General features: G+C 45.4%; 1 protein-coding gene and 1 long non-coding RNA gene across 3 annotated transcripts in view; both read left to right on the forward strand.

The window, feature by feature from the left end:
* LOC144332020 (uncharacterized) overlaps positions 1 to 26,603 on the forward strand; it is a 155,349-nt gene that overhangs the window by 121,482 nt on the left and 7,264 nt on the right. The window lies entirely within an intron of this gene.
* On the forward strand, positions 14,901 to 19,136 carry CST9 (cystatin 9). 2 transcript variants are annotated; one of them, XM_028828115.2, is made up of 3 exons: positions 14,901 to 15,228; positions 17,080 to 17,193; positions 18,094 to 19,136. In XM_028828115.2, the coding sequence occupies exons 1-3, from the start codon at positions 14,974 to 14,976 to the stop codon at positions 18,181 to 18,183; spliced, it is 459 nt and encodes a 152-aa protein (XP_028683948.2). In that variant the 5' UTR covers positions 14,901 to 14,973; the 3' UTR covers positions 18,184 to 19,136. The 2 variants fall into 2 exon arrangements, with proteins under 2 accessions (XP_028683948.2, XP_028683946.2); XM_028828113.2 differs by lacking the exon at positions 18,094 to 19,136 and having other exon boundaries at positions 17,080 to 17,510.

Consider the following 26,603-nt stretch of genomic DNA (forward strand, 5'->3'; position numbering starts at 1 on the left):
GGAAGTGGTCGGGAAGTACACTCTGCCACGGAGGGTGGAGGACAGGGAGTGAGTATTTAGAAGAATAATCTAATATGCCCCAATAATGTACCACACTGACTCATAGGGGTGCCAGGGAAATCTAATGAAATGCTTGTGAAGAGCTTGCTCCAGTGCCTGGCATATCTATATTTCTAGCTATCAATCTGCCAATTAATCTAACCTCCTAAGTAATCTGGCTATCTAGGTGTAAAAGGAAAATAAATCTCAGGACCCCTAAATCATTTAGCCAAAAGGAAAAGTCAAGCTGGGAACTGTATCGGGAAAACCTGACTCTCATTCTATTCCCAAATAAGGTAGCTACAAAGATTTAAAAACTACATCCTCCCTCACAATTTGCCCACAAGGAAATTCCTTGTGGAGAAAGGACGGACAGAACTCAAAGTCATCCCTCTGCTCACATGAGATCGTGAGATAAATGCATTATCTGATTGCTTCCTTTGCCCTGTTGTTTCACTAAATATTGTAAATCACTTATTCAGTTAAAGGTTAATCAGAAACTCAAAAGAATGAAACCATTTGTCTTTTATCTACCTATGACCTGGATGCCCCCTCCCAACTTCCAGTTCTCCTGCCTTTCCAGACCGAACCAATGTATATCTAATATATGCTGATTGATGTCTCATGACTATCTAAAATGTATAAAACAAGCTGTAACCCGAACACCTTGGATGCATGTAATCAGGGCTTCCTGAGGCTGTGTCACGGGAGTGTCCTTAACCTTGGAAAAATAAACATTCTAAATTGATGGAGACCTCTCTCAGATACTCTTGGTTTACAAATGGAATCTATCTATTTACCTATCAGAATTATTTAATCTATCCATCTATGTATCCATCCATCCTGTTTCCTGCTTATTTCTCATTGTTCACTAACCAATAAAAACTGAAGTCCTGTGACATTCTGTTACCTGTATTTCCAGTGTGTCCTCCACACTGCCACAGCTATGAGAACGCTCATGGCTGTCTTGTGACTGTCCAATCTTTGAGGAATCTTCACTGTACTCTATGCATCCACTCCTGTGCTGTTCTACTCACTGCCACAAATCAGATTCTGATCCTTGGCTCACAGCCCTCCATGGCTTCCAAGTGTCCTTAAATTGAAACTCGGAAGAGTACTTGGCATCTAAACTTCTCCCTGCCTGTCCCTGCCCTCCCTGGTGCATCCCGCAGGCAGGTGAGCTCTGGCTTGGCCTTTGGGGTGAGAGTTTGGACTGTTCTGCCTCTGCAAATTTCTTTGCAATCCTGAGTGCACCTGGTCCCAGACCTATTTAACATCTTTTGAAAGGCTGTTCCTCTGGGGGCAGCTTGATGGGTTTGATAGTTCTAGTGCTATGAAAAGAGGATGGAAACTGGTGAGAAGGCAGATGGAGAGCATGAAATGTAGGCTGGATTCGGAAAGATAGGGCTGCACTCCACATATCCCATGGCTGTTGCAGACACCAGCAGAAACCATAGTCTATGGAGGAGGTATTTCCCCCTTTCTGGACCCCACATGGGGTGGACTGTGGGCCTCTGCTCGGAGGGTTGTTCAGAGCATCCTGTACACACCAGTTACCTGTTGCTGCATCAGAAGCCACCCCGAATCTTCCTGGCTGAAAGCAACATGATGTGTGGATTCTCATGACTCTGGAGCTATCTGCGGCTCTTCCGCTAGTCTTGTTGGGTTCACTAAGGGGCTGCATTCAGGTGGGGTAGGCTGGAAATGTGCTCAGTTGCAACAGTGGGCATTTCTTTCCAGGTGGTCTTTCATCTTAAAAGAAGGTGCGAGGATACTTTTACATGAAGACTAGTTCTAAGATCATTCTAGGAGCCCAGCGCCCAGGTGTGACCTGGCCCCAGTCAGACTCCCACCTTCTTAAGTCTCACTGTCCAAAGCAGGTCACATGGCCAAGCTCAGAGTCAGAGTGGGCGGGGCCTCACAGAGTTAGGGAGCTAGGCCTGGTGCATTGTGGGGCTTCTTGTGTCCACCTCCATTCCCTGCATGGAATCCAGGAGGCAGACGTGGGTTGGAGCAGTCCGATTTCAGAAAATGTATTTTTAAAAGACTGTGGTTTGAGTAAAATTAGTCTTCCCCTAATATCTGGATAGAGATGAGGTATCCCAGAGGAAGGTACTGAAGCTAGGAGTCAGGAGCTGTGTTTAACTTGCCCCTTCTCATTCATCAGGGGATCTGGTGAAACCACCCTTTCCAGGTTGCCTTTGAAAGTTCTAAATATGGGTGGCCATTCCAAAATGGCTGAATAGGAACAGCACCTGTCTGCAGCTCCCAGCGTGATCAACACAGAAGACAGGTGATTTTTGCATTTCCAACTAAGGTACCTGGTTCATCTCATTGGGACTGGTTGGACAGTGGGTGCAGTGCAGGGAGGGCAAGCTGAAGCAGGGCAGGGCATAGCCTCACCTGGGAAACACAAGAGGTTGGGGGATTTCCCTTTCCTAGCCAAGGGAAGCTGTGACAGACTGTACTTGGAAAATTGGGACACTGTGACCCAAATACTGCACTTTTCCAATGGTCTTAGCAAATGGCACACCCAGAGATAATATCCCATGCCTGGCTCAGTGGGTCCCATGCCACGGAGCCTTGCTCACTGCTGGCATAGCAGTCCAAGATTGAACTGCAAGGGAGCAGCCTCGCTGGGGGAGGGGCATCCGCGAACAAATTCGCAAAAGTACAAAAGCGAACAAATTCAAAAAAGGTAGCAGAAAGCAAGAAATAACTAAGATCAGAGCAGAACTGAAGAAGATAGAGACACAAAAAACCCTTCAAAAAATCAATGAATCTAGGAGCTGGTTTTTTTGAAAAGATCACCAAAACTGTTAGACTGCTGGCAAGACTAATAAAGAAGAAAAGAGAGAAAATCAAATAGATGCAGTAAAAAATGGTAAAGGATTGTCACCACCGATCCCACAAAAATACAAACTACTACCAGAGAATACTACAAACACCTCTACGCAAATCAACTCGAAAATCTAGAAGAAATGAATAAATTCCTGGACACATACACCCTCCCAAGACTAAACCAGGAAGATGTTGAATCCCTGAGTAGACCAATAACAGGCTCTGAAATTGAGGCTATAATTAATAGCCTACCAACCAAAAAAAGTCCAGGACAAGACAGATTCACAGCTGAATTCTACCAGAGGTACAAAGAGGAGCTGGTACCATTCCTTCTGAAACTATTCCAATGAATAGAAAAAAAGGGACTCCTCCCTCACTCATTTTATGAGTCCAGCATCATCCTGATACCAAAGCCTGGCAGAGACACAGCAAAAAAAGAGAATTTTAGACCAATATCCCTGACGAACATCGATGCAAAAATCCTCAATAAAATACTGGCAAGCCAAATCCAGCAGCACATCAAAAAAGTTTTCCACCACGATTAAGTTGGCTTCATCCCTGGGATGCAAGGCTGGTTCAATGTACGCAAATAAACATAATCCATCACATAAACAGAACAAAAGACAAAAACCACATAATTATCTCAATAGATGCAGAAAAGGCCTTCAACAAAATTCAATAGCCCTTCATGCTAAAAACTCTCAATAAATTCGGTATTGATGGAACATATCTCAAAATAATAAGAGCTATTTATGACAAACCCACAGCCAGTATCACACTGAATGGGCAAAAATTGGAAGCATTCCCTTTGAAAACTGGCACAAGACAAGGATGCCTTCTCTCTCCACTCCCATTCAACATAGTGTTGGAAGTTCTGGCCAGGGCAATCAGGCAAGAGAAAGAAATAAAGGGTATTCAATTAGGAAATGAGGAAATCAAATTGCCCTGTTTGCAGATGACATGATGGTATATTTAGAAAACCCCATCGTCTCAGCCCAAAATCTCCGTAAGCTGATAAGCAACTTCAGCAAAGTCTCAGGATACAAAGTCAATGTGCAAAAATCACAAGCATTCCTATACACCAATAACAGACAAACAGAGAGCAAAATCATGAGTGACTGCCCATTCACAATTGCTACAAAAAGAATAAAATACCGAGGAATCCAACTTACAAGGGATTTGAAGGACCTCTTCAGGGAGAACTACAAACCACTGCTCAATGAAATAAAAGAGGACACAAACAAATGAAAGAACATTCCACGCTCGTGGGTAGGAAGAATCAATATCGTGAAAATGGCCATAGTGCCCAAGGCAATTTATAGATTCAATGCCATCCCCATCAAGCTACCAATGACTTTCTTCACAGAATTGGAAAAAACTATTTTAAAGTTCATATGGAACCAAAAAAGGGCCCGCATTGCCAAGACAATCCTAAGCCAACAGAACAAAGCTGGAGGCATTGTATTTACCTGTTGTCAAACTATACTACAAGGCTACAGTATCCAAAACAGTATGGTACTGGTATCAAAACAGATATATAGACCAAGGGAACAGAACAGAGGTCTCAGAAAATAACACCACACATCTACAGCCATCTGATCTTTGACAAACCTGACAAAACTAAACAATGGGGAAAGGATTCCCTATTTAATAAATGTTGCTGGGAAAACTGGCTAGCCATATGTAGAAAGCTGAAACTGGATCCCTTCCTTACACCTTATACAAAAATTAACTCAAGATGGATTAAAGACTTAAATGTAAGACCTAAAACAATCAAAATCCTAGAAGAAAACCTAGGCAATATCATTCAGGACATAGTCATGGGCAAAGACTTCATGACTAAAACACCAAAAGCAATGGCAACAAAACCCAAAATAGCCAAATGAGATCTAATTAAACTAAAGAGCTTCTGCACAGCAAACAAACAAACAAACAACCAACCAAAAAAAAAAAAAAAAAACAACTATCATCAGAGTGAACAGGCAACCTACAGAATGGGAGAAAAGTCTTGCAATCTACCCATCTGACAAAGGGCTAATGTCCAGAATCTACAAAGAACATAAACAAATTTACAAGAAAAAAACACAGAACTCTATCAAAAAGTGGGCAAAGGATATGAACAGACACTTCTCAAAAGAAGACATTTATGCATCCAACAGACACATGAGAAAATGCTCATCTTCACTGGTCATCAGAGAAAGGCAAATCAAAACCATAATGAGATACCATCTCACACCAGTTAGAATGGCAATCATGAAAAAAGAAACAAGAGATGCTGGAGAGGATGTGGATAAATAGGAATACTTTTACACTATTGGTGGTGGTGTAAATCAGTTCAACCATTGTGGAAGACAGTGTGGTAACTCCTCAAGGATCCAGAACTAGAAATACCATTTGACCCAGTGATCCCATTACTGGGTACATACCCAAAGGATTATAAATCATGCTACTTTAAAGGCACATGGACACATATGTTTATTGTGGCACTATTCACAATAGCAAAGACTTGGAACCAACTCAAATGTCCACCAATGATAGACTGGATTAAGGAAATGTGGCAAACATACACCATGGAATACTATGCAGCCATAAAAATGGATGAGTTCATGTCCTTTGTAGGGACATGGATGAAGCTGGAAACCATTATTCTCAGCAAACTATCCCAAGGACAGAAAACCAAACACCGTCTGTTCTCACTCATAGGTGGGAGTTGAACAATGAGAACACATGGACACGGAGGGGAACATCACACACGGGGGTCTGTCAGAGGGTGGGGGAGTGGGGGAGGGATAACATTAGGAGAAATACCTAATGTAAATATCGACTTGATGGGTGCAGCAAACCAACATGGCACATGTATACATATGTAACAAATCTGAATGTTGTGCACATGTACCCTAGAACTTAAAGTATAACAAAAATAAAAATAGAATTACCATTTGATTCAAATTCTACTTCTGGATATATACCCAAAAGAAGTGAAAGCAGGGATTCAAACCTAATATTTGCACATCCATGTCCACAGCCAAAAGGTGGAACCAACCCAAGAGTTTATTGATGGATGATGAGTGGATTTACAGAATGTACTATACACATACAACAGAATATTATTCAGCCTTATAAAGGAAGGATCTCCTGACATTTGCTGCAACATTAATGGACCTTGAAGACATTATGCTAAGTGAAATATGCCAGTCACAAAAAAAAAAAAAACACTGTCTGATTTCATGTATATGAGGTAACTCGAATAGTCAAATTCATAGTGACAGAAAGTAGAATGGTGGTTTCCAGGGGCTGGGGGTAAGGATAATGGTAGTCATTGTTTAATGAGACAGAGCTTCAGTTTGGGAAGATGAAAATGCTCTTTAGATGGATGCTGGTGATGGCAGCTCAACAATGTGAATGTACTTAATGCCACTGAAGTATAAACTTAAAAATCGTTAAAATGGTAAGCTTTTTATTATGTATATTTTACCACCGAAAAACCCTTTACATTAAGCTAAATTACTTTTTCCTTCGGAGTATTTCTTGCATCTGTCACATCCTTTTCAGTAGTCACAGGCACGGAAGTCTCATTTTATGCCAGAAACAATTTCCTGAAGGGCAAGGTCATTACCCGTCACCAAGATTGGAACAGGCAGGGCCTTCTAGTGGAAACCATCAGGGTTTGGAGCACAGATTTACCCCCAGGCAACAGACCCTACTCTCTTCCTGCAGGATCCTGCTGAGCTGGGATCCAAAGGAGTCCCAGTGAGAGGCAGGGCCGGTGCTGGGCTCTTCTAATGAGAGGAGTGCTTTCAGTTCTCAGAAGCAACCACAGCTTGGGAGAGGCGAGGTGCAGGCAGGATGCACTGATGGGCAGGTGGGCATGCAGTTTGTTGCCCTGCTAGGGATGCATTCATTGAATCAGAGGATCCTGGGTCAGGAGAGCTCAGAAAGACCTTTGGATCAACCCCCAGTGGTTACCGAAGGCCAGCCTGCAGAAGGCGCCATGGCTGTTCAAGATCTGGTTCCCAGGTCTCATTGCAGGCATTGAATTCATCAGGTAAGGCTTCAGAATTCATATGAACATCTACAGATTAAGCTCCCCAAGTGGCTTAGACGGGCAGCCAGATTTGAGTATTGTTGGTTCTCGCAAGGAAACACAAACAAGTCCATTGGAAGTATTAATAATTTAAAATTTGTAGTTGGAGGATTTAAGCTTGAGTCCTGTAGGGTTCTATGGTCTCTCTGTTGGCAAATAGCCTTTGGCCGTCTCTTCCAGGACCCAAGCCAACATGGAGACCAGCCGCACTTCCAGGACTTTGATACCCTTCTAAGTACACAGTAAAACCTAAAAGGCTCTGGGGCAGAGCGCACCTGACCCAGGGCTGAGTCTAGTGCTCTGAAGTTCCACCAAGGAGTCTTTGTTGTTTATGTTTTGCTTTTTTGGGGTGTATGTGTGTGTGTACGCAAACCAGGGTGAGTAAGCATTGCTCTGAATTCAGTTTTTCTAAGCGATCTTACAATCTCATGAGAATGTGCAAGCCCTGTAGAAAAATATCCTGAAACAGAGCGGGGAACACAGAGATGGGGTACAGGCTGGGGAGCCCTGCAGGCACATTCTACAGCCTAGAATTTGACTTCAAAGACTCTAGCCTTAAGCTCTTGAAATGTGTGGCAGTGGATGAAATATCCCCCATGATTATCTTAGACCATTTAATCTGGTAAACCTAAAAACAAGTGCCACAAATTACTTCCCACATGACCCACTGGATTTTTTGGGAGCTTTCCTCTCCTCCCATCCACTTCTCATCTGAGTGTCCGTGGTGGAGCACCCCTAAGGAGCAAGTACTCTCACCCTACCCAATCCTCCTACCCCTGGCCCCCAACCCATATCACCCTTTTGGGTGTGAAAGACTCTGAATTCAAAGCTAAAATAAAAAAGAAACATTATTTTATTATTATCAAAGTACTGTCTGCACATGATAGAAATTGCAGATGAGCTTAAGACAAAAATCCAAGTCTCCATCTGCTCCAAGCTTCTGTTTCAGTTCTCAGGAGCAGGTTGCTATGTTCTAGTTCTCCTGGCGTCTTACCTCACACCTTCTCTAGACCGTAGGCTTACCCACCAATAACTGCACTTGCCTTTTCACAGAATATGTGTCCGGCCTGTGATGTGGAAGATGGCAATTGACCCATCCACATATAACCCCACCTCCAATATTAGGCATTTAGATTTAAATATTGATATAGGTTAACTTTTGTCTTGAACCACTGTATGTGGATGTTGGAGAAACATATCCCAAATCTAATTCCTTAGCCTAAAATCACATAGATTGTGGTGAGGCTTAAGGTAGATATTAATGTGTCAAGAATCACTGATGTGTCTGGAAAAGTAAAGACAGTGGAAAATAGACTGAATCGGTTTTTGTCCCCCAAAAGGAAGTATTATCTCTCGCATGGGTTGAACTGCTTAAGGTTTCAAAATAAGTGCCAATGTTGGAGATTTGAGGTTGATCTCTAAATAACACTTATTGAAGAAGTGGAAAATTTGGCTGAATCAAAGGAAAACTATTGCAAGAGATCCAAAAGGACCCTGAATGGAATCAGTTCCAGGAGAAAGCCGCTGTTGTCCATGCCTGGACAACCACTAAAGAAGGCAGAAAGAACACGTTGGTCAAATTGGCCAAGTCTAAAGAGAATGTTTTCAAAGAAGTAGAGGTAAACATTGTCCAAGTGTCAAAATGAAAAGTATTGAGAACACTGTGATCAGTGTGTATGAAGTGGTCAGAGGCAGGACAGCCCCACATACCCTCTACAGAAAGGCTCACAGTGACAAGGGGCCATTGTGACAGAAATTAGAGTGGTTGGAATGAAAGGTTTTGAGGATCTCAGCTGATGATTACCTTTGGCGCATATCCCTGACTTTATGTTAAAATAAAACTTGCTCCCAATAGAGAAAAAGAGGAGCCCAGAGGCTGTTTTGACTTTAGAATGAGGACGGGGGATAGTGGGTCTTCTAACAGCAAACAGTCAAATCGTACTGTAAGAGGTCACACAATGTCACTGTATACGATCTCTCAGCTAAACTTGATCCAAAACCATAGGTGAGGAAAGGGGGCTTCGGAATGCTGACGTGCACCAGGTTTCCCAGCTGCAAGGCAGAACACAAGGACGTGAACCCAAGCATCTCAACACTTTCAAATGAAGCTTGGGAAAGTGAGTCTGGTTGTCAGAGCCTTTCGAAGAGACAATCATTATATTTAATTCTCCAGAAGAAACTCTCTTGAGTTCTGACCCCAACCTGACTTGGACCAAAAGTCTAAACTCAAAGCCAAACAGTAAAATGCAATTCCTTTTCTGTGCCTTGTCGACACTGTCCCAGACAGCCTGGTAATTGCTGACGAGCCATGGAATCGTCTGCTCCTCTTTTTTGCCTGCCTACCCCTGGTGGGAGCCTGGACATTTGGGTCCCTCTGCAGCTCCTCTGCCATTTGCCTGCTGAGAAGGTTGTTATCAACAAGCCTGGCTTGTGAGGGATGCTCCCCCCAGAACTGGTGATGAGAATGAGCAGCACAAACACTGTCTCTGGAGGGCCTGCTCCTGCTGGGCCTCCTGCCAGTGCCTTCCATACATCTCCCCATTCATCTTCATGACAGCTCAGTGAAGGAGATACCACAAGAGTTCAATTGTACTGTTGTGGAAACAGAAGCTCACATGAAGTAGAATTGTGCCCCCAGGAAATGCAACTAGCAAAAGGTGCAAATGAGACCTGAACTCATGCGTGCCCAATTCCAAAGACCTCCTTAGCTACTGCTTTGCCTCCTTCCGTGGAGTCTGTAAACCATACAAGTCATCTAAAGACTCCAGCCTCTACAATTAGAGCCAATAATGGTACTATTTCCTTGCAATCAGTCAAGATCTCCCCACTTATCCTGTCTGCAGTTCTGCACTCCCGCCTCTCAGTGATAGACATCTGGTTCCTCCCCTTACTCTTCAGGACAAGTGCTCGTCTGCATCAAAAAGGTAATTTCAGCTTCCTAGGAAGAAAAGCTGCCTGCAAGAACCAATCTCATGTTTCCAAAGAATGAAGGAAGAGGGTGAGCTTGCAGGGTGAGGAACTTGTGATAACAGTAGCATCAATAATCACGGCCAATACATGAAGCTTTTCTGAAAAGCTGGGATCCAAACTCAGACCATATGCCCAAACAGAGGATCTTAGCAGAGAGCAGCAGCCCGAGGATGGGAGGCTGTGGCACAGAGTCAGGGGCTAGAACCAGGGAACAGACCCATCTCTTCTAGCAGGCAGGGCCCAGGAAGTGTGCCTAGGCCTGGGATGTGCTCAATAATTTTTCTTCCTTTCCTGGCCAAGATCAAACAATGACTTTCTTAGCTCAGGCCTGTGCCTCCTTCATACAGCCAGTCCAATAGAAAAGAGACTCAAAGGCAGCCAGCCTTTTGGGGGAAAGGGACTACGATAGAAATGCTGTTGGAATCAGAGGGTGGAGAATGAGCTGCTCCATTGTCAATGCTAGAAAAGCCAGCTGTGCACCTAGGCGGTGGGGGAGAGGATCGACCCTGGGATTCTGACCTCACACCACACACACTCAGCCTCCGGTTGGATCGCACACCTAAGTGTGAAAAGTAAAAGAAAGAACATGGTGAAAGAGAACACAGAAGAGCATAGGAAAGGATTGTTAAACTGAAAAATACAAAAGCACATACCCTAAACAAAACATTGATACATTAAACTGTCTTCAATTTTTAAGAAAAATCTATATGGTGAAAGGAATCAGGCCGCACGTGGTGGCTCGTGCCTGTAATCCTAGCACTTTGGGAGGCGGAGGCGAGAGGATCACTTGAGCCCAGGAGTTCAAGACCAGCCTAAGCAACATAGTGAGACCCCCCACCCCCTCGTCTCAAAAAAGAAAAAAGAAAAGGAAATCATCAGCACAGCAGTCCCTAATAAAGCTGAAAGGAGACTATCTCATACGTCTGCAATTTTCTTTGTGGCCTACCCTAGAGAAGCTCTCACACAGGTGCACATGAAAACTGGGACAAAGGTGCCCGTTGCAACCCCAATTTAAGAGGAAACGAATGGAATCAACCCAGTGTAAAATCTAGTCAGTAGGGAATGCTTCAATTAACCACAGTCTGTTAGTTATCATCACAAGCACCTGACCCTACAAACTCCACCCTATTTCACCATTCCCAGTTAAATCAGGAAGGACTTAATTAACTACAGTCCATCAGGACAAGGTCCTGGAGTCAAGGAGGCAGTGAGGCTTGTAAGAATTCTAGCCATTGTCAGCATCATGAAAGAGAAAGCAACACCAGTTTACTTAAGCCACTGGTATTTGGAGTTTCTATGATGTTGAAACCTACATTTCACTTAGTAAAAGTGGAATTGTAGGCTGAGGCAGGAGGATCACTTGAGGCCAGTTCGACACCAGCTTGGGAAACATAGTGAGACTCCATCTCTACAGAAATTTTTAAAAATAAAAAAGAAGTGGTATTATGACATTTTTGTACTCTTTTAAATTTAAATTAACTTAAAGTTTTTTGAAAACTAAAGTACTTAGGAAAGAAAACACTGGGCTGCGTTGGATGGGAGAGGATTCCGCTGGGAGCACAGCAGAAGCTTAGCAAACGCCCACTGAGGAGGGAAGGCAGGTGTGTCCGCAGAGGCCAGCGAACAGGAGGACTGCTGAGGGTGACTGAGGCAGCACTTCCTCTTCAGAGCAAAGCTCCCAGGCCCAGGGCAGCACCCCCGACCCAGCCAGGGTGAGGGACCAGCGGGACCCACAGGAGGGAGGAGAAACAGCCCAGGGGCCTTCCGATTTGCACGTGGTATGAGCCACCCCTGATTTAGGCCTCATATATTTAGTGGTAATGTTTGTATTTTTATTTCCCCTTTTGTCATTTTTAATTCAATTGTAATTTCTCTTTCTCAGTTTAAGTTTACCATAGTCTCTATGAGATTAATTCGTTAGATTATCAAAACTCAAATTCAGCTGAAGACAGCTAAGAAGAACCCCCCAGGTGGAAAAACTGGAGGAGGGGAGGGAGGAGCAGAGAGGGCCCTGGAATTCCCTGGCAGCCGCCCCCGCCCCTGCCCCCATGCCCAGAATTGCCCCTTTGATGACTGCTGTGACAGTACTCACTGGACCACTGTGCTCTGAGTCCGGGGCTCCTCCCTGCCCCTGCTGTCTTCCTTTGATCTCCTGGATGCCGCCTTGTTTTCCAGCACACGGAAACCCCCCAGAATGCTGGCTTGTCTGGGGAGTCTCCTTGGGAAATGCCAAGCAGGGAGAACAGGGAGTGTCCTGAGGATGTGATCCCGAAGCCCAGCAGGCGATCCGGAAACTGGCAGGCCCCACTGAGCCTGGCCCAGCTTGAAAGAGACAGTGAGCAAGGTCGCACAGGACCTTTAGAGCATGTGGCTGAGTAGGCCGGGCAGTGAGGGACAGGACTCAGACCCTTGGGAGAGCACTCAGCTGGACGGTCTGCGGGAGCTGGGGAGAGTGTCCTGTGTCCCGAAGAGTCACTGGGCTTCCCCTGGTCCGCCACCTCACCTTCAGCTTCACAGAAAAGGGCCAGTGGCTTGGTCCTGGTCATTGCCAGCATTCTCTAATCATCCAAAGGAACGAGTCCAGAAATACAGGACCTCGTTTCTGGATAAGCAGGTGCATTTCAGTGAGGAGTTACTGGGACCTTCCTATGAGACCACATGGGTGTTCGGTGCCAGTGCCAGCAACACAAACAGGGCACCGCACAAGTCCTGGTGGCCCCAGAGACAGACAGGCCAACGAGTGCCCAGGAAGAAGCTGAGTGAGACAGAACTCTTAAAAGGGGTCTCAGGAGAGAAAGCCTCCCAGACCTGAGACCTGGGGAGAGCCCCTCAGAGAGGTGTGAGCTGCGGCTGTGGGCTGGCCAGCCAGTCCCTCCGGGCCCTCCGGTTTCACTCTGGCCTCAGCAACATGTTGACGTCTTCGGGGCTCCGCAGCCTGGAGCCCACATGTACTTCTCTTCACCTGGCTATGTCTTGATATTCCCATCTCTCTCCACCTGGGAAGGGAGGCCATCCCAGGCCACTGGGGATTCAACTAGAAAATACACACTTGTAAGGCTCCATGGTGTCTGCACACCCGTGGTCTCACATCTGAGTGTGGGGATCCCCGCCCCCTCCATGGCTGCACAGTGAGGACAGAGCTGGTGCCCAGGACCCTAAACCACTGCTCATGTAAGAGCGAGTGTGGACACTCCCTTTGGAGTGCATGTGGGTATCTGCCCTCAGAATGGTGGGGGACTCACTGGCGATTGGCAGGATGCCCCAAGTTCACCAGCCCCTGACCTTACAAGATGAGAGTGACCTCCGTGGGCGTTGCAGGCCTCTCTCAGGACACTCGCAACCTATTCCAGGCATCAGGATTCTAGTTCTCACAGAATCTTATGGCCTGCTCATCCCAAAAACCAGGAAGGCATTTCCACCCTCACTGACACCCCCTTCCTACCCCCACGTGCACCATCACTCTCCAGCTAAGAAACCGCCTTACTTACGCTTCAGCTGCAGTTCCAGCGAACTCAACGCCATCAGAGAAAGGATGCAGACACCTCGGGTGATGTTTTTGGCACATCTGGCTGCTTTCCTGGAATGGTCACATTGAGTTGCTGCTTCTTTGCACACAGGGTCTAGAAACAAATTCTTACTCTTTATCACCAGGCATGCTGTCTGAGCCTGTTCCCCATCCCGTGTTCCCCACAAAAACCATGCTCATCCCCTGACCTCCATGTCCCTCAAGGCGAGTTACTTCTTATTTGTGGTTTGGTCTGTATGCACCTCCCAGGAAGTATTCTGAGCCTGCATCACTCAAAGTGTGGTTTCGAGACCGGGAACGCTCCATCCTCTGGAAGTTGGTGAGAAATGTAGCTTCCCTGGCTCTGCTCACAGCTACTGGGTCAGAATCTTCGGGTGGGGAAACTAGGAACTCGCTTTTTAACATGACTTCAGGGGATGCTGGTTGCTTCTGAAGTGTACAAGGAACTGCGGATAAACATCGACGGCATGTTTCACAGGGACAAAGCTGAAGTCTGGTGTGGGAAGGGTGCATTATTCAGTCTTTTCAGAGCCCAATTTGCTGCTGGAGTTGGAGGCTAGGAGGGTCTTGGTGGAGAACTCAGAATCTCCACCCACAAACTGTGCCGCTGAGCTGTGCCGGCTGTGGCCACAAGAGGGCACCCGTGACGACCTAACGGGCGCACCTCAGCCACCCCTGGGGGCCTCTTCCTCTTCCTGGTTCTCCACTGCTCCAATTGCAAGCGGCCACCCGTCCTGGAAACACCTTTGAGGAATAGGGACAGCCATAAGGAACCAGGCCCCTAGTACCAGCACTTGCCAGCGCGTCCCTGGCTTGGGAAGCTGCATTCAGGGAGGTGCAGAGAACAGGGTTGGGGGCTCCTGCTCTTGGTTCCTCAACCCCTGCCCAGGACCCAGAGGCTGGTGCCCCCGTCCTGAGACCCTCGGGGGAGCAGACACCTGCAGGACCTCGCACCAGGCCTCCCGGGCTCCCCGCCTCTCTCTCAAGAGGCCCAGCGCTTTCTCTGGGGCCTATGCCTGCTCACCCACGATCCTAGCGTCCACTGTCACCCCTTTCCATCCTTTCCTGCCTATTACCCATCCTCACACTCCCATCCCACCTCCACTACTGAGTCCAGCGCTCACCTTCCACTCATACCTCTTGCACTTGTGTTCCTGTGCCCGGCTCTGACCTCCACTGGGGCGCCTAGTGGAGGGCTCCTTTAGCCCGCGGAGGTGCTGGGGCAGCTGGGGCTGGGTCTTAATGTTCAGGGCACTCTCTCTCCCATTGCTGGTCTTTCCCAACCCAGCTGCCTGGGTGCTGTTCCTGTCCCCTGAACAGGAGATGATTTAAACGGCTTTGGAAGAAGAGAGGCCATGTGTGGGAGAGACAGGGTGTAACCACAGAGATGAGGCCTGGAGGGAGGAGTTTCTGCCCCAGCAAGTGAATTTAAGGGCCAGATCTGAGCCCTGGAAGGCTCCAGTGGATGCCAGGTATCTGAAGGGCAAAACCACGGGCTGCTGGAGCCTGCATCATGTCGAGTCCACAGAGGAGGAAGGCTCTGCCCTGGGCACTGTCACTGCTTCTCATGGGCTTCCAGCTCCTGGTGGCCTATGCCTGGTGTTCTGAAGAAGAAATGGGTGGTAATAATAAAATAGTCCAGGATCCTATGTTCCTCGCCACAGTGGAGTTTGCCTTGAACACTTTCAACGTGCAGAGCAAGGAGGAGCATGCCTACAGACTGTTGCGCGTTTTGAGTTCATGGAGAGAGGATAGCATGGACAGAAAGGTTGGTGACCACATCCTCTTCTGGCCTGTCCTTCTCCATCTGCCCCTAAGTGAGGGACCAAGGTGTCTGGCCTAGGAGACTTGATTCACCATCGGCAGACCATAGTTGGGTAGTCCATAACTAATTACGGTAGTTTCAGTTTTGGAAAACATTGAACTTAAAAAAAATTTAAAATTAGTTAAATGTCTATTCACATGCAAGATGTATTTTTCAATCTTCATGATTTTTATGACATTGTATAACTGAAGAGTGGCTTCAGAGTAAGGACTTCTAAGGAGATGAAACTGACAAGAAGACAAGATAACCAGAGACTGAGAAATATTGCAAGGTCATAAAATGAAAACGGAAAAGCAAGGACACACACACACACACGCACACACACACACACACACACAGACAGAGAGAGAGAGAGAGAGAGACAGAGAGAGAACAGTGAGAATTCAGGGCAATAAAGAACACCATCAGCCCTGAGAGGCCGCTGTGAGAGGTCAGTTCTCTGATCTCCACCTTCTCTGGGCTCCTTCCTCTTTCTGCACTTAATGAACTGAAGGCTGATTTACACTCTTCCTCAATGGACCTTCATCCTAAAATGCTTGCCTTTTTGATGAAATCATTAACGTGGTCAGGAATGCACAGTTCATCTGGGCTTCAGGCATGAACAGTTAAAATGCCCTCCTAATAGAGCACTTCTGGTTTAGAGAGAGGAGCATTTCTCTTCCTTTCTCGGAAGCAAGAGCCTGAAGGAAGGGCAGAGGGACTCCAGTGCCGCACACAGCTTAAGCTCTGGAAAGACTCTGTGCAAGGCCCTGGCTGGTTCTCTGCCTCCTGGGGTGAATTCTTCTCTGCCATCCTCAGGATTGCAATGCTGGTACAGAGGAATTCTCCTCCTTGCTCATTTCCTGCCTCCTCTCAGGAGAATTAAAAGCCTGATGCAGCCCTCAAAGGGGTATCCGGTCAAGTAATGGTGTCTGCTAAGAGTCATGCTGGAACCTTGGAAGTCTCAGAGATTGAGACTGGTCAGGCCTCATGCTTCTGCTTTTCCCAGTGCTTTGCTTGATTCTCCAAGACCTCGGTGTAAGCCTCCATTCTTAATACCGTTAGAATAAAATCCAAGCTCCTTACTGTGGTCTCTAAGTCCTAAATGACTATAAGTCCTAAAAGCCTTCCACGTGGCTTCCTGGATATGGCAATCCCAGTGTCAGTTTGGGGGCTGGGAAGAATAGATGGGTGGGAGGGAGGCTATGCAGTGGAATGAAATAGAATGGAGTGGGAAGGAGGGCAAAGAGAACTTCAGCATGCACTTTGCAATAGGGCAGACGGTGTCTCTTGAAGCCGTTTTCCCAGGGTTTGTGCCTGTGTGTAGTGGGAGCACTGTGTGTCATTTTTCTTGCTGGAGGTCGGTTGGAAGGTTTTGACAACACGCTGTAGATGAGGCTCCCTCTGTCCCAGGGCTCAGGTTACCCTGAAAACTCTCGGAGATCCAACACCCTCCTGGACATGTGGCTCTGTCCTCTGGGAATGCAGCTGCAAGATCACATGCTCTGCTGAGAGTGAAGCTGGAGTCTCACCGTGGGAAATGGGGGTGGGTGGAGGTGGAGAATGTGTTAGTGGGGTCTGGCTTAGCCTGCATCCTCCCCAGACCCACCATGCCCACCTGCTTTTTGCTCTTAACTCCTCAGTCTAGAGAGGATCCCCTGGGTTTTACCTCCAGTGAGCTGATGCCAGGCCCATGGGCAAGCTCTCAAATGCAGTAGAGTGTTGGGGTCTCTCCTGCACAAATGGCATCTTCAGTAGCAGCTACTTAGGGGCGGGAAGGCGGTGCATCCACTTTAATCTCTTTTTGTCCAACAGTGGCGAGGTAAGATGGTGTTCTCCATGAATCTACAACTGCGCCAAACTGTATGTTGGAAATTTGAAGATGACATTGAAAACTGCCCTTTTCAAGAAAGCCCGGAGCTGAACAATGTAAGACAGGGCCTCAGCTTTCCTCGGGTCCACAACTGTGGATGCTGCATGGGGTGTGGTGTGGGCACAGGAGCAGCTGACAAAGCCATTCCGAGCGACAAAGGCAAGTGAGCCCACAGCAGGCTCTACCAGGCTGCCCTGCTTGTGCCTTAGTGGGAAGCCCAGTGAGGCAGGGAGCCCAGGGCTTCACTTTCAGGCCCCCAGCCAATCTGAGTTTCCTCACTCTGCCCTCTGACACCATTGCAGCTGCCTGCACCTGGGCCACATGGCCTTCAGAACCTTCTCTCTGGTCTTCCTCCCAATTCTTCCCTGCCTTCTTGACAAAGAGCATGGAGACAATGGTGACAATGTCTGTGGATACTTTTCTCAGGGTTTCCCTACCCTGTTCTAGACCCAAAAGTGGTGAAGGCTGAGAAGAAGCCCCACTGCCCTCACTCCTAGTCCCTGCTGAGCTGCAGACCCTGCTCTAGGGGATGAGCTCCAAGCGAATCCTGGCTCTGGGAAAACTTCCCGTTCTTAGTCAACCCCCTTATTGTAAGATTAACAAACAGGTAACTAATTGCCTAAGTCTTGGAACTGCTTTCACTGGGACAAAGTGTTCTCCTGCTGCTCTTGGGTGCAGGGATCACACCAGGATAGCCTGGGGTTTCCCTGAGGGGCACGGGCTGGAGGAGGAGGCATGGCACAAGTGATCCTGGCTAAGGAGGGAGCCTCAAATCATGATGTAGTTCAGGATTGGCCTCGGGCTCAGGCTGGACCTGAAGGCCAGAGCCACGTGGCTCGATTGCTGGCCCGGGAATGGGCAAGGTGGAGATGGAAACTGTGGCAAGGGCAGATGCCACAGGATTCCGGAACCTCCCCAAATCCCGCCCTACTGTCTCTTCCTGTTTGTTCCCTCAGACCTTCAGCTGCTTCTTCACTGTTGAAACCATGCCCTGGAAGACATATTTTGAACTCCTGAACAAGACCTGCTCAGAGGGGCTCTCCTGAGTGGAAGCCACTCACATGCCTGGCCTCATGCTGTCCCCTCCCCCGTGGACACCAGCTGTTCCCAGGAGTTGCACATCAGTGGCTGAGCAGCTCCGTGCATATTTGTTCTCTTACTTTGCAAGCGTCTGAGGTTTTATGACTTGGCATTTTAGAAACTCCTCATTGTCCAGGTTCCTCATGTAGAATAGGTCATTAAACATCAGCATTTCCAGAAGCTTCCTGTGCCATGTTCTGAAGGGAGGGGCTGAGCAGTTGATGGAGTTCCTCTCAGAAAGGCAGCCTATTTGCATCTGTGTCAGTGGGGTCCTCCCTCCCTTAGGACCTCGTGAGCCAGCTCCAGGTGGCACAACCAAGATGAGTCTGAGCTGCTGTCTCCATGCTCATGGCTGATGGTGACCCATGTGGCCAGAGGTAGAAAGTCTGTGATCTTGCAGGACACCCAATGTGCACGATTGAGCAAGACAGGGCCTCTGGGTCCCACTCAGCACGTGTGGCCTCTGCTCTCGAGGGGAGGCTCACACAGCTTTCCTGGTCCGTGGAAGGTTGGTGGGTAGAGGAAGGACTTCTAGCTTTACCCTTATAAAGTTGTCCTGGCATCTGGGGCAGCAGCATCTTCTGGAAGAATCTTAGGAATGTCCAACTTCAGGGCCTCTGACCTTTGGAAAATGCATCTGCACTCTCACAAATCCCCAGGGATGCAGAAATCCCCTGAAAATGCAGGATTTGCAGGAATGCACACCCCCAGGGGATGCGGTGTGAGATGCATGGGCAGACTAGATGCTACTAAGACCTTGCCCAAATCACCTAAACCAGGGTTTGGCAAAAAAATGTTCTGAAGAAGCCAGCGAGTAACTATTCTGGCCTTTGTGGGCAGATGGTCTCTCAGCTACTCAGAATTGCTGTCATATCTTGAAAGGAGCAATAGCCAATGTGCAAACATATAAGAGTGGTTGTGTTCCAATAAGTGTTTATTTACACAAACAGGCAGTGAGCTGCTTGGGTCTCAGGCCATAGTTACCAGTCTCAGATGCTAAGAGCTCCTCTGGATCCTGGTGCCCCTGAGACACACCATGCTACCAGCTCCCAAGCCACGCACCTGCATCTCCCCCAGCTTCGCTCAGGGGTTGATCTGTGCAAATGAGCTCCATCAGCAGAGCAGGTGCGCCCTGCAGGTGTGGGAAAGGTCAAATCTGAGGGGCACATTCTGTCATGGAAGTGAGCAGGTCTATGTCCCAGTCTTCCCAGCCTCAGGCCACCCAATTCAGAGTTGAGTTTCTGCATTTGCATCCCAGCAGGATATACCCCTATCGTCCACAGTCTGGCCTCTGGAAAGAAACCGTCACATCCTCCAGCTAAAAATTAAATAAAGTTACTCTTTCTGGACAAGACTTAAGTTTCTTCTCCATGAAGATGCCTTCAGCATGTATCTGTAGTTACCTGTGAACTTCAGGGGGACTAGAATACCCTGAAGGCAAGTTCTAAATACCCTAAACCCAAGTTCTTATTCTCCCTATCCCCCAGGAATCTGAAACACTAGGTCTGAGCAGGGCCAGGGAATTTGCATGTCTCACCAGCTCTCCTGGGACAGACCTGTTACCTAGTCCTCAGACCACACTTGGAATGGTGCAGGTTCAGAAGCCATCATTGCGGGTACATGCAGACCAAACCACAAGTGAGAAGTATCTCACCTCAAATGGCATTGGGGTGAGGTTGAGAATGATTTCTTCATTGCACGCTGAATTGGGGAAGGGGTCAGAACACTATGCCTGATTGTAAAGAAAAAGGAGAGTTTGTAGACCCCAGGCAACAGGATGGTACCTCTGGAGAAGTGAGAGGCTGCACTGGCCCTGACAGCCTGGCCCTCTGCACAGCAACTCCTCAGAGCTGGAGCTTATATTTACTCAGTTCTCGTAATTAATTGTTTAAATTTTTCTAATTTTTTGTATTATGAAAAGTGACATGATGAATACTTCTTTTATATTTATCATTGTGTATATATGGTTATTGCTTTCTTATAGGCAATGTGCTCAGAGATTAAACTATTGCCCAATATTTTTATTAAAATTTCTTAAGAATTTTTAATAAACATTGTTACAGTGTCCTCTATTAAAGCAAGTAATAGGTCATTATCATGAGGTTGCTTTTGTACCTGGAGCTCTTTCATAAGCAAACGAAAACTTAACTTGGAGGCATTTCTCATGACTGACTTACAAATTAAAATCTAGCATCAATCAATCACAAACAGCCAGCCAGTTAGTTATATAACTAGGGACCACTGATCACAAGATACCCAAATAAGACAAACACCTAGGACCAGGAACATCACCATTCCTTGGGTGCTGGTTAGAAATGTGATTTTCCTGGCCCCACCCACACCTACTTGGTCAGTGTCTTGGGAAGTGGGGTGGCTCAAACTTGAGTTTTAACATGAACTCAGGGCATTCTGGTCTCTCTGAAGTAGTTTACAAGTGCCTGCAGATAAATGTTGAAGTCATTGCACCTATCATTATATCATGCCCAAATACAGTAGACATCTAGCTAAGCCAGTCAGGTAATTTCTTTACTTTGCTACCTTGTTCAGCCTGTGAAACCTTGCTGTTTATGCTACTAGAGAAAAGCTTTCTCAGTCCTTCAGATTTGAGTGTTGCCAAGTTCATGAATTCTTCTTTGCCCAGATAAACTCTATTGAATTCACTTTGTTTAAAGTTTTTCTTTAACAGTTTAGTGTCAGATGTGGAATCCTAAGGCAACCTCCAGCAGCATCTAGGAAAACCTACCACCCGGCAAAGGCACCAACTGAGCCACGGCGCTGTCTTGCTGCAGTTGGAAAGTGGGGATGAGTTTCCTTTCAAATAGGAGCTCCAGAAACTTGCATTTTGACCTCTCCAACTTTATTTGTGCATTTCCTTAGCCAGTCTCCATTCAGAATCAGATTGGATCCAATAAATAGCAGAACTGAGACCAGGGAGAGCCCTCAGGTAGGTACTTTCTGAAAATTGATTTCTCCAAAAGAAAGGAGCCTGGGACTCCACTTGCTGGAATACTGGCTAATTTTATGTATGATAATTAGGGACCATGAACCTTTATATTTTTGGACAAACAAGATAACCTTGCTAAGGACAATTTAGGATGACAGCATTCACATGGGGAAGTTTTAATCTTGGCAACATTGTTCATTTGCAAGGTGCAATAGATAAGAATCCAAAATACCTGAAAACAATACCACCGTCATCACTAACAAACAGGCCATTTACTGTTGCTTACCCCCTAGTTTTCACTAGAAATTCAAGCTAATAGTAGTTAAGAGTTATAACTAACATATGGTAATTAATGCTATAAATAATAAGAGAACCAACTCCGTATGTAAGAATAGTAAGACAAGTTTTTGGTAGGTGAAGCTATGAGATATAAAGGATGTGTTTTTCTTTAAGAAAAAAGTATTTTTTTAACCTAAAGTAGAATGGCAGGTTGTTCCACAATGGAAAAGCGAAAGCAGATAGAAAAGAAGTTGTAGAAGGTTTGTGGAAAGAAATCTTGGGAAAGATTTCATGTGTGATAAAGTTTGATAAGATTTGAAAGAAATTGTTTACAATTTGTTTAATTGATTATTCATATCAAAAGTATACTGATGTAGTACTAGAATTTGGCCTCCTATGTTAAAATGACAAGGATATCTTGAATTATTGGACTGCCCTAATGGGAAATTGTGAAAGATGTTTTTTAACCTTTTAAGAATTCTAGCTAGGAAACAAAGACTGTCTTATCAAAACAATTTATTATGCTTCATGTTGTCTTTTGTCAAGTCTTTAGTTACTTTAGAAAACCAAAACCTCTCTGTTAAAGATACATTGTTACACTGTAACAATGTATCTTTTTGTGTTTGCCTTTAAAATCTATTCATCACCATCTTGAGTAACAACATTTTGTCACAGTGACTTCATGTCCTATTTAATCAGGTATTCAAGCCTTAATACTTTTGACCACTTTCCCAAATCAAATTGGTTTTTTTATTTTTCTTGCGCCTTTTTTAAAATTTTAATTAAAAAAAAAATTATATCCCAAATCAAATTCTACATTAAGTCTTGTGACCTTAAACTAACTTTGGGAGTTTCCAGCTGACCCATGTCACATCTTGAAAGAGTTTGTTTTCTCTCCTTACAAATAATGATAAACTAATTAGGCTTACTTGATATGTTAAATTCTGTAAGAAGTAGTGTCAAATAATACAAATCCTCAGGTGAAATATTTCCACCACTAGCTGAACCATTTGAGCACTTACAGTTGAACTTCATTCAATTGCCATTCTCAGTGGGATATCAACATGTTCTTACAAAAATCTGTGTGATCTCTGGTTGTATAGAAGCTTTCCCATGCAGGAAGGCTAATACTATAATAGTAGGTAGAAGGTTTTCAGAAAACGTGTTTCCTTGATGGGGAATTCCTGAATAAATCTCCAGCAACAGAACTCCTCATTTCACTGGACAAATTATAACACAGTCAAATAAGGTTTTACATGCACGATGGCATTAGCATTATTTCTATCATACTTAATTGTATAGGAGAAAGGGCAAATGGCATTTTAAGACTGAAACTGGAAAAGCTAATCAATCAACAAGACTTTCTTGGCCAAATGTATTCCTATCAGTTTTGGTGGCAATCAGATCGACTCCTACAAGAAAACACAGATTAATATTTCATGAACTCATTACCAGAAGACCTATGCACCTAATAATAGAGCCTTATGTATCTCCTGATTTTATAAATTCCAACACAAGTCAGCATTATAAATTTTACTGCAGTATTTCAAAGTGTATTTTCATCAAGTAAAAGAAGTCTTACATGACCCACCAGCTGATGACAACCAGACCGTTCGTAATCTAGAACCCAGAGACTGGGTCTTTTAAAAATGACACCAGAAAAAGACTGTGCCTAAACCCCACTGGAAATGACCACACCAAGTTCCTGTCAGCATCCACACTTCAGCAAAACTTAAGGGCCTTGAGCCTTGGGTCCACATTTCTCATCTCAAAAGGTCCCCTTCAGACTCCTGCAACTGCACATCCATTGACGATTCCAAGGTGAAACTGCCCAGAAGCAGATGACATTCTAGGCATAGATAGCTTTCCCAAGATCATGAATCAAGACTTCTCTTAATGTCATCATAAAATAATTCTTCCTTTCTCTCTTTTCCCTGTGCATTCTTTTTGTTTATGAGTGGCAGAATAATGCTATGATCAGGATCTCCCAATCAATAGCTTCAGCAAGAGTCATAACTGAATGTTGGAGAGGTCACGCTAAACTTAAATTCCTATATAATTTTAGAGATCCTCTAGTTCACCCTATAACAAGTTTTACTGATATCCCTAGTGTGAATGCATGTTGGAATTGCATATGTGGATTATACTTTAAGATTCATATGTTCAGATTTCTTGTTTAAATCTAACAGTAGACAGAATCTCTAGTGAGGATTTTGCAGTGAAGTCTTGCCAGAAACGAAATTTAAAAACCAAAGGGAAAGATTATGCAGCAATTTATAGATACGTTCATAACCCAAATCCCCTCACTGTGGGTAGCCTTCAGCCATGCGATAATTGAATAAAATAGCCTTGGCTGAGTAATACTAATGCTTATCTTCTGGTAGCTGCTAACACACAAAGCCCCCCACAGGGAACTGTCTGTTGTGCCCCTCCAGGGTATATTTTTATCTGTAGAAGATTTAATAATCAGCCATAAGAATGAGCAAATCCAGGCTTTGATAAATGAGAAATAAAAGGTCCATGTGCATTGCGGATTTCACCAGCACCACTCTTACTCCATAACTGTCTGGAAACTAAGCCTTGGTCAACACCCTTTAATTTGCATTGTAGAATAACAAGGAATTTGCCAGCAGGCATATATCCCCCTAAATTGGCATCTTGTGGTAGAATACTCCTTTCCTGTCTTGACATAAATATAAATGAGGTGATGAGACATACGTTGCAAACATACAGCTGATTCTACTGCAAAGGCTATAATGCCACCGCCTTCTCCAAATCATCTTGCTAAACTTGTTGTAGTTCACAGTATTGCTTTGGAATACCTCTTTGCTGAACAGGGAGCGGGGTGTGAGATGGCTGTCACTGTCTGCTGCACTTAGGTAAATACGTCTGGTATAGGAGAAACTCAGTTGCAAGAAATCAACTAATAAAGCATTTGTTTAAAACAAGTACATTTTTCTTTTGGCTCATTCTTTGATTTATTTGACTTTAATTGATTTGGGTCATGGTGGCCTTGATTATAGAGCATATTTAGTCTCAGTATTTCCCTCCTGATGGTCAGATTAGTCCTCTTGGCTCACTGTGTCCTTTTGAGTCTTAAATGTTTGCGTGGAGCCACCTACTGTTTGTCAAACAACATCGCCCCAGTGAGAGTGACAAAAACATGAAGAACAACAAAAAGAATTACTCAGCCTGTCGTCTTATGAATACCATACTGAGACCAACTAAGTCCGTTATAATGATGACAGAGAGCAGAGTTAATGCCCAAAGCTTTGGCCAACCTCTCATGATTATTAAAGCAACTAAGGCCATTAGCTTGAGGTTGTCTCTGTACTGTAGCTCTTATGTAAGCAAACAGATGCTTACTTTGGAGGCATTACTTGTAACTGACATTTTAAAAAACAAACCTACCTCAGTCAGTCACAAACAGTCAAACCAGCCAATTGCTTATATAACTAGACATCTCTCAGTACATGATCCCCGAATGAGGCAAACGCCTCCCACCACACCATGCCCAGGCAAAGCGAATGCCTAGCTCTAGCTAATCAGCTAATTTTTATATTTTGCTCCCATGTTCAGCTTACAAAAGTGTGCTGCTAATGCTACTAGAGCAGAGGGCTCTAAACATTTTCTACTTTTGATTGCTACCCAATTTGTGAATTGTTCTTTGCTGTTAAGTTTAAACAGCAAAGAACTGTTATTTTGTCTAGAGTTTTTGTTTTAATACTTTTGCGATTGATTTTGAGAATTGGGTTTTTGAATTCCTGTGTTCTTGATGAACTTCACTCCACCTTGGCTGGCAAGCAGTTAAGGAAGCAGGTAATTTTCTGAGAATTCCAAAGCCCGCTTGCTCCCTTTCCACCACTGCCACACACCTGCTCCGTTCTTGGTGCAGGTAGATGCTCTTACGTTATTCCTCAAACTGATCTTCACCTTTATTTACTGTAAAACTTTAATTCTATTCGATTCTACCCATTCATGTGTCTAATGTTATTATCCAGAGATTCTTAGTCTCTTCTGGGAATTGGTGGAAGTCATCCAGACACAAGACACAGGGCCAGAACCACCGACAGCTGGGATGTGGTCCCTGTGAAAATATACTGATAGCCACTTCTCCTCCTCAGGCTCCACCTCACCTGCCTTTGCTCTGTCTCTAGAAGAGAGGCACAGGAAGTGTGCAAGGCCCTACCCAAGTTTTCCACATTGTTGTTACTTTCTGTTCGGTCCTATAACATCCCCAGGGCTATGTTTCATCCCTGACACACTGGGAAAGGAGAGGAAAGTGTCCAGATGTCTCCCTAGCAGACAAGGAAGTGGCTGCAGTGCAGAATAAGGAAATGCATATCTAACACATTTTCGAACAGATTAACAGTTAGTATTTTCTTCTACTGTTTCATTTGATTTCAGCTGTAGACATTTGAGGGCGGCCAAGGAAAAGTTGTCATCTCCATGTAAATGATGCAGAGACAGAGGATGAGAGACTAGGAGCTGGAGGATGCAGACCTGGATGAGAACTCACATTTCTGGAGAAGGAGGAAATCTGTGACACTATGCTACAATCTGTGTCCCTTTTCCTTACTAAGGCTGAGGGCCAGGGATGCTACCGACTAGGTGTTCCCAGCATGTCCCTGGCCTTGGCCTCTGGCACAGGATTTACTTACAGACCCACCTTGTGACCATACACAGCATTCATGGCCGCAATTCCCTGATTCTTCACTATAAAGATTCCACAAAGAGAAGTAATTGGGAGGTCAACTTCAGGAGCAGGAATGGATGGTAAGCGTGAGATTGGAGAGATCTTTCCAAAGCAACAGAGCCCTCAATACTAGCCCTGTCTGCATGCAAAATCCAAGCACGCAGTTCAAGTCATGCACTGCTTTGAACCCTGGAGATATATTTGTAACCAGGAAACATCCTATATTTCGTGAATATTCCCTTCTAGAAGGTATAGAAAACTATTAAAGACACACACATGTAGTCTGAGTCAGGCAGGAATTAGTGCATCCTCCCAGGGGCCAGTGCCTTGGAGTGGGTTCCTCTCCCCTTGCTCCATGAGGGACAGCTGTGCTCCCAGTGCCAGGATCCCCATCACCTCAGGGGATTCAGTTCCCATGATACCCTGTCCTGGGAGCTGCCTCAGAATTGGTTCTTAAATGGAAGGAG

This window comes from Macaca mulatta, chromosome 10 (genome assembly GCF_049350105.2).
Source record: "Macaca mulatta isolate MMU2019108-1 chromosome 10, T2T-MMU8v2.0, whole genome shotgun sequence".
Taxonomy (NCBI): domain Eukaryota; kingdom Metazoa; phylum Chordata; class Mammalia; order Primates; family Cercopithecidae; genus Macaca; species Macaca mulatta.